We start from the raw sequence: 13,441 nt of genomic DNA, 5'->3' as shown, positions 1-13,441 counted from the left end.
CACCTTGTACCCTAGGCTTCGATCCTGTCCTCTCATCTCCCTTCTACTTCCCTGTCTTGGGACACGGTAATTCAGAGGTGACACCACCCCTTGTCATCTCTGACAAGGAATACTGCCGGCTGCGGGGTCTCCGCTCTTCCGGCTGGCTCCTAGCGGGGTGGGGAGAGGGATAGTCACCGTTCCACTTGAGATGCTGCAAGTTGCTATAGAGGAGCTGCCCTGCTGTCCCCGCCGCCCGGGTGAACTCCTGCAAACTCATGCTGCAGAGGTGCTCGCCGTTGACGTCGAACTCCTGGAAAGGGATGCAGCTGGCATCCAGCTGGTTGGTGTCCAGGAGGTGCTGGAGCCACTCCCACACCTGGTACTTGGTCCAGTACTGAGGATGGATTTCATGCCACTGGCCTCCAAAAAACCCGCTGGAAACTGCAAAACAGGAGATGGCCCCATGAGTGACCCCTGGCTGTCCCTGGGTATCGTGGCAGGCATGGGGGCACACTGCTGGCTGCCGGATGTTGTGGGGGCACAATCAGCGTAGGCATCAGTGTGGGGGCTGGAGCGGAAATGTGATTCTTTTCCCAATTGTGGCAGGAGCCAATAATTTAGCCTCTGAGCATCGTCATGGTCTTCACAGCATGAGGATTACCCCTGGGCACTGGATGAGGACAAGAGACCTGAAGTGCTCTGAGCTCATTCCCCACCTTCCCCTGCCCCTAAGTAAAGTAGCGGGAAAGCTAAAGCATTGCCATAGTTTCAGCACCTTGCTAACTTATGGTCCCCGCCAAGATGCAGCAGTTCTCTTCCTCTTCCTCTCTGTCTCCCACCCCCCCATCTTTTCTTACACACACACACATACACACCCCAATTTCAGACCATTTTCAATGAAAAATAAGGCCTGAAATTAATATTCTTTACTCTATGATGCCTTTGCTTATCCCCAAAGGAGTGCAGAGTATTCATCTGCTAACCAGATATCCCCCTGCCCCGGCCTGGTTATTTAGCTACTGTGATGTCACCTCCACTCAGTGACCTTCCGTAGCTCCCCATTTTCCAATGAAATTAGGTACAAAACTGCCAAGCCAGGCGCTGAGGCTCTTCACTAACTACTCTTCAAGTGACCTATGACTTTTGTCTTTTATCTATGCTGTTCTTTCACCTCAGCTCGTGTTCTGCCTCTCACCCCTATTGAATTCCTACCCATCTTCCAAACCCTGGCCACCCCATAAAGCCACCAGGGATTCCCTAAACTGACTGCAGGGCTCACTGTCCTCTGGCTCACCAGGAGACATGCCTGGTGTTTCCCCTAATGGCTTTTGTCACGTTCTGCGTTTCTTTACAGGTCTCTAAGTCCTGCCTTCCTCTCCTTTGTAAATTGTACGCTCATAGCCACCGGCTCTGTCTTACTCATCTTTGGTAACACCTATAAAAACCACCTAGAGACCTTGCCACAGTGGATGCTCACTGTACATTTATGTATTGGATTTTGTTGCTGAAGAAGAAATAATGTAGGAATCTGGAGGATGTCTAAGGTGCATTCACCAAGTGCTTAATTCAGATACCAGTGAAGCAGTGACATTCATTCAAGTCAATAAATATCGCTAACCATCTATGTAAGTGACTCGTGCTCACTTAAAAGAATACTCCATAGTGCTGGGGGCATGGAGAAGAGAGAACCAGCCTCCAGGCGCATGTGACAGTGCTCAGAGACTTCACAGTTCCCTTGAAAACAGAGGTGAAGAGTAGGACTCTCTCCCAGGAGAGGTGAGGGGTGGGGGCGGGGGGCAGACGCTACTGCACCCCAGCAAGCTGAAGCTGGGAGATCCCACTGCACGTGGCACACAGATGTTCCCACACACTCGAGGGTGGGCTGGTAGAGGAAAACGTAGTGCAAGGAAACTGTCCCTAACTTTTTCTTCTGGGTCATGCTAGATCAGTACTTCTCAAAACTTTAATGTGATTGTGAACCACCAGGGAATACTGCCCAAATGCCTATTCTGACTCAGTAGGTCTGGGGAGAGGCCTGAGTTTCTGCATTCCTAGCACGCATCCCCATGCTGCTGCTGCCGGTCTGCTGAGTGACAAGGTGCTAAAGGGCCCAGAAAGGTTTGATTGCTGTAACGCCCGTGGCCTAGCCCTCAGCACCCCCAGAAGAGAAACTGAAGGGGGAATGTTTCCAACCCAATCCCACTTTTTGCTCACCCTTTCAAAATCCACCCACTGCCTCCAAACCTCAGAAGTGCTAAGAGCAGGAGGTCAAGTTCACATAAGGCACAAAGGTGATTGCTCGCCATTGGTAATACCTGCCCATTTCAGTGTGCACCTCACACCTCATACCTCAAGGCCAAACAAAAGCAGCCCTAGATCCTTGCTTGGGGCCTAAAGAGGAAGCCAGTAGTTGAGGGTTGGAGGGCAAGGACTGGAAAAATCTAGTGCAAAAGTTTAATTATATAGAAACATTCCCAAATAGACAAATACACAGAGCTTGCAGTGGATGTTTCCATTTCTCCCAATTTTTTGGTGTCTCACAGATACAGCTGTTTAAGGATGGGTTATATTTTTTATGGCTCTCCAAATGTTTGATCTTTTCTTCCTAAAATAATTGTGTTGCCATGACAGTACAGCTCTGGGTTTGTCAACAAGCAGCAACAACTTTCAATAACCCAACAACAGGTCTAGAATAATCTCTTCTGCAAATTTAATGTGATCTAAGGACAGTTCCTGATATTGCATTCTGTTCAAGTTTTAGGAGAAACACTGAAAATCCTGAGTTTATATTTTCTCTGTCATTCAACTGATTTCCTTGCCCCCTTCGATCTTGATCCAGACCTGGGCCTTCTTTGGGGCCTCTGGAACTTAAGAAATAAAAGTGGCACCTAAACTCTAGTCCCTGCTAAGCACCTTCCCCTGGTTTTCCCAAAGCAAACAGGAGGAACACTGCTTTAATCAAGGGTCCCGGGGCCTGGGGATGCCAAAGACATCCTGCTCTGTTTGGAATCGTCCTTCTGGGTCCCCACAGGGAATCTGAGACCCACAACAAGAAATGTAACTGCCCCCAAAACGGAGCAATGTGGTGGGACAAGTGGTCAAATAAGGGAAAGTCACTCATTCACCCTTTCAACCACATTGGACTGGGATTCTAAAATGAAAGAAGCGGAGCTCCGCATGGATCAGCGCTTGTTGGAGAATGCAACCTTCCATTATCCTCCCACTCCTGCTTCTCAGACTGATCACCCACAGGCCATGTCTGTGTTTCAAGGCCAGCAAGAGCAGCAGCGTCTCTGCAGGGGGATTAGCAGCAAGTGTGGAGGGGAACAAGGCCCAGAGCTCCTTAAGCTCACTGCTGCTGGATGCATGGCGTCTGCCTAACCTGAGCGCCTTTGCAAGCGGGTGTGGGCCCCTGATTCAGCAACCACTTTGTTCATTTCAGCTTTACAGTAAGCCCAGGCTTGATCACCAAACCCTCCATAAGCCCCACCATCAGGCCCTTCCTCTTCTAATCAACATACTGGAGATTAAAGCACTACCCGAGAACACCTGGTCTCCCAACAAATATCCTCTCCCTTGCAAAGGGAGGTCACTGGAAGATGAAACAAAAAGGTTAAGCTGCTATATCCCTCTCCTCCTTGGCCTCCACGCATGCGCACACACACTCCTCTCTCTCCTATCCCATCTTGCTAGCCCAGAAAAACACTGTTAAAAGCTTCAATAGGTGGTCTTCTCTTTAGGCATCTCTTCTACCCCCCTCACTGCCAGGCTGCCAACTTAGAACCTTGAATTTGGGGAGGAGACTATAGAGTATCTCAAATGGGTTTCTGTCTGGAGTCCTGGGGACCTGCAGGGAACTCCAGCATGAAGAGTTTCCTCCAGGCCCCCTGGTCCCACGTCCTCTGCTGAATAAAGCCCGTATTTTTCCAATGTTAGGTCGGAAGATGGATTAAAGCAAAGGAAGAGTCCCCGCGGCAGGGCGTTGGCACCCACACCCACCGGGCCCCCTTACCATTGCACGTGGAGTAGCTGTCGGTCCAGGCCGGCTGCTGGTGAAGGAGGTTGTTGCTGGGGTTGATATTCATTACACCACTTCCTTCCAGAATCATGATCTGCAAGGGGAACATACGGCCTGTTCAGCCAGTGCCTCTTGGACAAACATCATCTGAGAGTACAGATTATAGAGTTAATTTAAGAAGAAGAAGGAAAAAAAAGAATGTGTCCTACCCATTGCCTGCCACCCATTGCCACGGCCTTTTCAGTAAAAGCAAAACTCACAGCAATTAAAAATTTCCAGGTTCAATTTTCATATGCATGAGGCAAGTTTTTACAGCCACCCATTCATAAATGAATAATCTCTGATCAGGAATGAAGCAGGAAGAAAATGCCATACCTGCTCCCAGGGCGAGTCTGGCCAGCTTCCAAGTTTCTTTTTTTTTTTCTTCACAAAAGTGAAAATGCCAAAGAGATTTTGTTTAAAGTGCAATTTCAATCAATGAAACTGCAAGCTGGTGCAGCACAGACCCGGCACCTATGCGGGAACTCTGATCGAAATCGCACCTGGGCACCCAGTAACAAGTTTCTTCAGTTTGAATATCTGCCCCGGGCCTCGATCGCATTTTAGCAGAGCTCCTCGGGGACTTGGCTTTGTGATAATATCAGGAATCAATTGGTTTCTTTGACAGACACTGCCCCTTTCTGGTAAAGAAAATTAAATGTTCCCATTCTGATAAACATGATGACGAGTTTTCTTCTCCCATGACAGACCTGGAGAATTCCACGTGCCTTGAAGCTGTCCGAAAGGCGACTTCCTCGGTCTGCAGGATCATTTTCCCAGGACAGGACCCAGGAGAAGAGCTTTCTTCCATGGGCCTATTTGGATTTTTTTTTTTTTTAACATTTTACCTTTAGAAATATTCCCTTCAATTGTTCAGCATTTGTCACGTCCCTGCCCCCAAGCTGGGCACGCTCCCCGTATCAGACCAGAGGCACAGCGGTGTGCTTAATCATTCAAAGGAAGAACAGTCTGTTTCCAGAAAGCCACTGGGCATTGCCCAGGGGCTGTAAAAGTAACTTGCTCTTTATAAAATGCTGGGGTGGGGAAAGGAATTTAGCTTTATAGCAGAAAGTTACGGAAAATTTTCTGCCTGTTGTGGGAAAACCTTGCATCCTCAGGTGTCACCAATATCTCCTGGACTGAAATTGGCCACCCAGTGTCGTTTTCTAGCCCTTGACCCTCCTTCCTCTAATGTAGCTGCCGCTCCTCCGGTTCTGTGAACAGCCTGAGCGGGGCGAAGAGGGTCCTGGGAGAGGCATGAAAATGTATTCGTGTATTTATTTATTCAACAAATATTCATCAGCCCAATAATGGGCTGGGCACTGTTCTAGGTGAGGGGATACAGCAGTGATTAAGGCTGAATGAGGTTAGACAAAAGCCTTTGTGGCGATTGTCATCGCCTCAATCACTGCTGCTGGTAAATAATTAGGTCTGGATCTAGCCGGAGCAGACGGTGGGGAAGTAGTGGAGCAATGACAGTCACAACAGAGAGGGGATCATGGGGCTGTGGGAAGAGAGCAGAGCTGGAGTCCGTGTCCATAAGAGCTCTGAGGCCAGAAGAGCTAGCTAAGGTTAGGACTAATTCAGACAAGTGACTTAACCTCATGGAACCCCAACTTGCTCACATGCAAAATGCACCTAATCATACCCAGCCTGTACGTTGGTTGGTGATTAAATGAGTTTATACCTGAAGCACTTGGCCCGAAGTAGGGCTCAATTGCATGGCAGGTGTTATGACGAGGAGCGTCACTGCCTCCCTGGATAACCTGAACCAGATTAGGATTCAGGACCTCAGTTTCCCCACCTGAAAATTTAAAGAAGGTGATTATACTGATTCCTAAATTCCCTTCTGGAAAGCTCTTGGATTCTCACCCTCAGAGAAGGAAAACTAATGCAAGTCAAGCCTTTTCTTTCTTTTTCACAGTAACTGGGCATTTTCCCATCCAGCTTTGCAGAGCAATTGCCCTCAAGCTAAGAAATCGGCTTGGGGACTTCAAGGCAGAGGAAAACCTCCAAGTGCCCAGAGGGGGTGACTGGGGAGGGAGGGGGACAGAGCCCAGTCTCTTGTTTGCTCAAGGCTGGGCTTGTTCCTTGCCAGCGTTTGCTCAACCACAAGCATGGAAAGGTTACTGTTTAACCCTGAGAGGGCTGAAGCTCAGAGCCCGGGATCTGCATGGAGGGATTGGCCCTCCAGGCCAGGGGAGGACAGGCAGGAAAAAGTGTCCCTAAAATTCTTTCCCAAGGACTTGCCTGCGGGGCTGTTTCAAAGTGGTCATTTCAGTAGGAGGGTCCTGCCTGGGCCAACTATGAGTGACTTCCTCAGCCGGCTGTTCATAGCTTCCCAATAACACAGAAAGCGGGGTCGTGTCGGGGCTGAGCACCCAGGCTTTGGAGTCGAGGCGGCTCAGACTCCAGTTCCCCTGCCTTCCTGTGGAAAACCTTGAGCAAGTTCCAAGCCCGTCTCACCAAAAACTTCCTGATCCTCACTCTCTGCACCTGACAAATGGGAACAACCTCAAACTCCAAGGGCTGTAAGAATCAAATGAGGTCATGTACATAGAGAACTTAGCAGATAGTAAAAAAAGAATTCAATAAATGTCGCAGAACCGCAGTGGGCCAGTTCCCCCACGGGTGGCCGAATGCCCACAAGCTCCTTTCCTCGGGGCAGATGCGACTTCTCACCATGACCTCATGGAGGCATCCAGAACTGCTCCCAACCCCCACAGACCTTTAGGACTACAGGGTCTCACTGCTCCAACGCCGCCACCCCTTCCCAAGAGCCGGCCTGGGCACACAGCGCTGCTCCCTGCTGGCACCCCCTTTCCGAGGGAAAGCAGCCAGCATGCCGAGGAGCCCTGTTTTACAGGGCACATTAAATGGTTATCACTCATAAAAGAGCTTGTGTGGCTTAACCCTTAGTGAGTCAGAGTTCACTGGAGCTCACCTGGGCTTGAGAGCAAAGATGGTCAGATCTCCAACCCAGCAGGGAGCTGCTCCCAGGGTGGGCACACGAGGCCCTGGGCTAGTTTAGCTGAAAGCCTTTGGCCAAGTCCTACACCCCTCTGAGGCCCAATTTTTCGGTATAAAATGAGGACATTTGCCCCCAACAGCCTCAACTCACCCACAGCCCCGTATACTGATATAGACCTTCCATGGCTCGTAGTGGTTACATTCTAGGGTATAAAAAGTGATTCTTTACATTAAACAGTAGTGAATGTGTTTAATGAATGTCCTTTCCACTCTTACTTTACCTTCAGGATAGCCTTCATTATTTCCTTTTAAAAACGTATCAAATATGTGAAGTAGAGACTTTGGAATCTGACAGGTTGGGTTAGAATCCAGGTCCCGTCTTTCAGCCTGTGTGACCTTGAGCAGGGTAACATTTCCGAGCCTCGATTGCTTCACTGGTTCAAAAATGGGAGAGTCAAGGAGGGTGCGGGGGGGGGGGGGGGCAGGGCAATAAGGATTTCCTCTAAGCCTAAGGGCTGTTCTGAAGGATACGGGATGGGTTGAAAGGTGTCTTGTCCAGCACCTGGCACATACGGCCCCAATAAAAATCAGCTTCCTTTCCTTTCTTTGAACGTGAGTTTTCAAGGTGTTCCTCTAACACATTTTATTTCTTCCAGGACTGGGTCCTCAATTCAGACCCTAAGTGAAAATGATTCCACCCAGTGAGTCAAAAGGAAGCTGGAAGAGGACTCACTTCTCTCCATCTTCAGCTCGAGGGGGAATCTGGCCTGGCGCGGCGGGGGTGGCAACCCTCAGCCACTCTAGGTAATGGTTAAAAGTGAAGTTTCTCAATGTCCCCGCAACTGAAATGTGCACAGTTCTTTATGCTGTGGGCTGTCCTGTGAGTTGTAGGATGTTTAGCAGCATCTCTGGCCTCTAGCGACTAGATGCCAGTAGCAGCCGCCGCCCCATGTCTCCTGGGGCAAAATCACCCCTGGCTGAGAACACTGGTTAAAAGCAAAGCCTCTGGAGGCAGACAACTTGGGCTTTGCTGAGATGGCAACCTCAGGCTGTCCCTTAGCCTTTCTGAGCTGCCATTTCTTCTCCTGGGAAATAGGCATACCATTAGTACCAACCCATGGGCTCGCTGGAGATTAAACGAGCTAAGGTACCTCAAAGCCTGCAGCACAGTGCCTGATACATGTGGAATAACTTGCCCAATCAGTGGTGGTTATCTTTGTCTCTTCCCAGGTGGTGTGTATGCTGGGAAGATAGTATAAATTACTACTTGGGCTATAAAAAACTGTACATACAAGACTAGGTATGGTGGCTCACACCTGTAATCCTAGCACTTTGGGAGGCCGAGGCAGGAGGATTGCTTGAGCCCAGGAGTTTGAGGTTGTAGTGAGCTATGATAATGCCACTGAACTCTAGCTGGGGCAACATAGCAAGACCCTTTCTTAAAAAAAAAAAAAAAAACTGCACACATACAGAGAACAACTGCAAATTTTATTTCAAACCCAAAGAGTGAAATGAAATGTAGACTATCCAGAAATTTTTTTCATATATACTGTCATATCCCCTTAATGGGTAGGAACAATTGGAGAAAACTGTATTTGATTCCATGAACCCACTGATTGTCAAGACTTTCATATCAATCCCAAACTTCAGGCCTTTGTGCAGAAGTTTGTAAGACTAACAGTTCTTGGGACAGAAGTATGCTCTGTATTTGAAGAGGGGGAGCCTGCCTGCTCCCCAGCAGACTAAGACACAGACAAGTACATAAAGCAAGGCTTCCTGCCAAGACCTGTTAACCTTAGGTAGCAACTCCCTTGTGAATGATGTGCCACGAGCTCCCCTAAAAATTCTGGGCCACTGGGGCTTGGCCAATCTGAAACCCATTTTAGCAGCAAGAAACCACTGTTCTGTGCTGAATTAGCCACAGTCTGAGTCATGGCGAGAGAGATAAGCCACTCTCTGCCTCTCACTTTTTTAATGGATGGTTTCAAGTAGACACAAACGCCCCCGGTGCTCTAAGTTGCTGAGGACTGGGACGGCTTCTATGCCAGCCACACACACATAAAGACAATCCGCAACCCCCCTGTGCCCACTCCTCCTCCAGGCTTGCTTCCCTCCCAGGACAGCGTCACCCTGACTGCTACACACAGGCTGGACCATTGGGAGGACCGGGAAGAGGGGCACAGACCACTTGATTTCTCCCTGAAGTTTAAAGGACTCTCACATTTTGGCTGTTGGTCAATGGCAAATTTGTGCACAGGAGAGGGTAAGGCCTGGCCACAGAGAACGAATCCCACTGAAATCTGGTTGAAAGGACACATGTAGAGGTGTGAGGAGCTTCTAAGGCAGCCTAGTGTTGCTGAGTGTCTTGAGGGAAGCTCTTAAGAGAGTGAGAGCTCATGACTCAGACAGCGAGGCTTGAAATTTTGGTGCTGCCCCTTGGCTGGCTGTGTTGACCTGGGAGTTCTAACCTCTCTGCAGCCTCAATTTCCCCATATAACAAAAAGTGGACAAAATGGAGCTGAGGTAAGGATTCAATGAGAATGTAAAGTCATCAGATTTTCTCTTGTGTAGCAGGTTTCTAATCAGTATCAGCTCCTATTGCGGGGTCTGCCCACGAGTCTCCCTCTAAGCTGTGTTGCTTGGCTTTGGGACGTTCCTGGGGTAGGAGGAGACTCCTCAGAGGCAGGATAGTGTAGTGTTTGGGAGCCTCAGGCTCAGAGTCAGGTGGCCATGGTTCAAATCCTGGCTTTGCCAGTTTACAAATATGGCAAGCTCGGGCAAGTTATCTAACTTCTCTGGACCTCAGCTTCTTCATCTATAAAACCGGGGTGATAGGAAAATTGTTGTTCAAAGACAAAAATGAAGTGATACCTGTAAAATGCTTAGACAAGCATGACACATAGTAAGTGCTTGATAAATGTCAGCTGATTTTCATAATAATAACAGTTGTTGCTATTGTTTTATTGAACCTCCAAGGAGGAAATTGAGGGCCAAGTTCATTTCAAGCAAAGCCTCAAACCTCTCTCATCTGCACAGTATTCTCTAATTCCAGCTGGCTGGCATAGTCAGCCTAGAACTGGGTCTGCTGCCTTCCTGCTCCCCATGTGGGTGCCACTGTGTGGGTGCGCCATTACAGCTGAGCTGTGCGCAGCAGGCCTCGGCCCCTGCTCACAGAAGCCATGCTGCTCCCCTCCGGGCATGGTTCTTCCCAAAAGTCTGAAAGCCATCCCTCCTGCCCCCCTTTCTCTCAGCAGACACGCTGCCTGAGGCTGCCAAGAGCAGTGGTAGGACGGCGAAGCACAGGGTTCCCATGGGCTTTGCACTCCCAAACACCACGGCTGGTGCGAAGGAAACACTGGGAAAAGAGGCATGTCTAAAATGCAAGCTCCTGGCAGAGTGTGGCCGAAGGGTTTCTCTATCCTGAAAATCCCTTAGCACAGAGAATGCTCAATTGCTGTAAAGAATAGGGTCTGGGATTGGGGCTAATAGGGACAGGAAATGCAAGAGGAAGGAGAACTCCTGGGACTCTGGCAGGGAGCTGGAGCCACACATCCCGAAACCCAGGAAGCTCTGTCTGGCCTCTAGACTGCTAAGAAGACCAAGGACCACTCCACTGGCCTTTCTTCTTAAATATACAGACAGAACCTCCCAGGAGAGACCAACACAGCCAACTCAGTTGGAGGGTAGTCTTTCTTTTGCTCAAGTGTGGGGCTACTGGGACCCAGAACTGAATGCTCTACAAATAATAATACTAACTATACTATAGTAACGAGGGCTTACTGAACACTTAAAATGTGCCAGGTCTGTGCTACTAGTTTTAAGCACATTATCTCAGTCAATGCTCACAACACCTCTACGAGGCATTATGTCATTTAACAGATGGCCTATCTAGGCTCAGAGGAGTCAGGTAACTTGCTCAAGGTCACAAAGCTTAGCAAGAATTGGAGGTAGAAGAGAATTTAAACTCAGACTGTCTAGCAATAAACCCTGGGAACTTAGACACTCTCTGCTGAGCAGGGTGTGTTTTGCCAGAGAAGAAAGCATCCCTCAACTCATCCTCACCCAACCCCCATTCCATACGTGGTCACAGCATTCTCCCTGTGCCATCTGCTGCCTCAGACCTTTATGAAGCTTATAGACATATATTTGCACATACATATGTGTATACACATATATTCATATACGTGCATATACGCATACATCTGTATGTAATGTAAATATATCTGTATGTAATGTAAATACTGCCCCTATGACTCAATAAAGTTACGTTAATTTGTATATGGTCCATAATTATTTGTACTTTACCTGGATTAGACACAGGCCAAAAGGCAGAGTTTGCTACTACTGTGAGCCACTGACAGTCCCAGGGTCACAGAGCAGATCTTAAGCAGGGATTGTACCTGCATTCCCTGTCCCCAGCCCCAGGGGATTGGAGGTCAAGGCCATGGTCTGCCTCTCAGCTCCCTTATTCATTCAACCACATCGTCCCCAAACCACTGCAGAACCAGCTGTCATGTGGGCATTTTTACTCCTCCAGACAAAGGAGCAATTAGGACTTTTAAATAATTACTTTTGCAATGACAGTGACATCCAGATCATTCTCAGTACTTAATCTGAGTTACCAGCAGGTGAATTCACAACATTTGCCCTAGGGATGTTGCAACAGCTTACTGACTTCCTGTTTCTATATGACTGTTGTTTCAAAGGACTACTCCCAAGTAGGAGAAAAGAAAATTCTTGCACACTTGAAATGTAACTGAATATAATACGGGCAATAATTTGTGTTTTTACAAATGAATCAAAATGTGAATCAGGCGTGGGGAATGTATTTGATTCTGTTGGGATTACATCATAGGTAATTTCATAACTTTCATAATGTGTTTTGAAACATTTTTCATGTTCCCAGGGGCAACATCTGAAGTATTATTGCTGGGGTTTCGAGCATTTTTATGACCGATAATGCAGTATTGGGAGGCCAAGTCTGGATCCATTATAGGTACACCTTATTAACTAACTCTGAGCCATTTGGAAATAGACATATTATGCTGATCTTTATCAGTCTTGGTGCCAGACCCAGACAAGACGGCACATACTGACAGCGGCAGGCACCAAAGTCGATCAAAAGTCAAGATTGCCTTAGATGAGCCCTGTGGCCTTTATCAATCCCATTCAGATATGGCAAACTAAGAACAGGGCAAGCTTTGACTTTTAAAAGGGCATGGAGCCTTTTGAGACCTTAGCAGAAGCTGTGGCTCTCTTCTCCTACCAAAAATGTACATCCACTCCTGGTTTTGCATGTCTTCTGTGGGCCTCTGTGGAGAACCTATTACTACAGTATTATTAGCCGACTTGAAATAAAGCATCCCTTAATGCTCAGTGCCCCCAATTTTTAAATTCAACAGTGTTTGGCTACTGAAAACCGAGACCTCTGGATCAGAATCTGCATTTCTAAGAAGCCGCCTTAACAAATCCTTGAGCACTGTCACCTTTGAGAGTGTCTGGTGTGTAGACAGACCCACTTGCCTCCCCTCAGTTTCCCAGCACACGATGACTAACTCTGGGAGATACCAGCCTGGAAAGAAATGTCCCGTAACAGCAAGGAAATTCTGGTAAAGTCAGACAAAAGATTGAGTCTGGAGAATTCCAGCTCTAATCCATCTGTGGAGAACGTATTACTATAATATACTACTTGCCAACTTGAATACAGGAGGTGATGCTCAGGCCCACCAAATGGTGAAATTCAACAAGGTTTCGGCACTTAGAAATATGAGTCTCCGAAGGCCGAACAAGCAAATCTGACCTCCTAATGAGTGGCTTGCAGAAGAGCTCTCTGAGGGTCACTGCCATCAAGAGAATCTTGTGGCTGGCTGGGCCACCCCTTACCCCATCTCACCCCCACCTTAGTCCTTCAAAAGGTTACTTAGCCTCTCAGGATTTTAGGCCTCATATCCAAGAAACTTAGTGTCTCAGCCTTCAATGGAAAGAAACTATCACCAAGAAATGTTTGTGCAGCCATTGCACATATTTATTCGTCCCATCTAATTCATATATATTCACCAAATGTCTACTAGATCCTGGGGACCATGCTGGGTGCTGGGGACCCAGTAGTGAACAAAACATAGATGCTGTCCTACTCTGATGGACTATGAACAAGGATACCGCTTCCAAAATAATAATAGCTCCTTCCAAAGTCATCTGAGCTCATTCCCCACCTCCTGTTGGGAATAGAATGGAGCAAGAGCAGAGAGAGCCAGCAACCGGCTCTGGCATTGGGGAATAACAAATCTTGAAAAGAATTTCAACCAGACTTAAAAGCAGGACTGATCCTCTTCTCTCCGGCAACCCTATGCCCTTGCCTTCACCGAAAACCCTCACTAAGACATGGAGTTGGCAGACAGGAAAATGCTCCTGAGTTTCACAAAGCAGCCTCAG

The 13,441-nt window shown here is 48.0% G+C and overlaps 1 protein-coding gene across 5 annotated transcripts in view; it reads right to left on the bottom strand.

Moving 5' to 3' along the window:
- The window catches only part of EHF (ETS homologous factor), a 40,211-nt gene that overhangs the window by 16,286 nt on the left and 10,484 nt on the right, over nt 1-13,441 (bottom strand). For 2 of the 5 annotated variants that reach the window (XM_045557786.1, XM_045557787.1), the window contains exons 1-3: nt 4,210-4,291; nt 3,995-4,094; nt 178-423 (exon numbers count right to left, since the gene is read on the bottom strand). In XM_045557786.1, the coding sequence (XP_045413742.1) occupies nt 178-423; nt 3,995-4,094; nt 4,210-4,227 (364 nt within the window). In that variant the 5' untranslated portion in view covers nt 4,228-4,291. Of the gene's footprint in view, nt 1-177; nt 424-3,994; nt 4,095-4,209; nt 4,292-13,441 lie in introns of those variants that run through there. The other 3 variants (XM_045557788.1, XM_045557789.1, XM_045557790.1) reach the window with 2 other exon arrangements.

This window comes from Lemur catta, chromosome 7 (genome assembly GCF_020740605.2).
Source record: "Lemur catta isolate mLemCat1 chromosome 7, mLemCat1.pri, whole genome shotgun sequence".
Lineage (NCBI taxonomy): Eukaryota > Metazoa > Chordata > Mammalia > Primates > Lemuridae > Lemur > Lemur catta.
The sequence above is the reverse complement of the archived record's forward strand: the minus strand, read 5'-3'. Positions and strand labels throughout refer to the sequence as shown.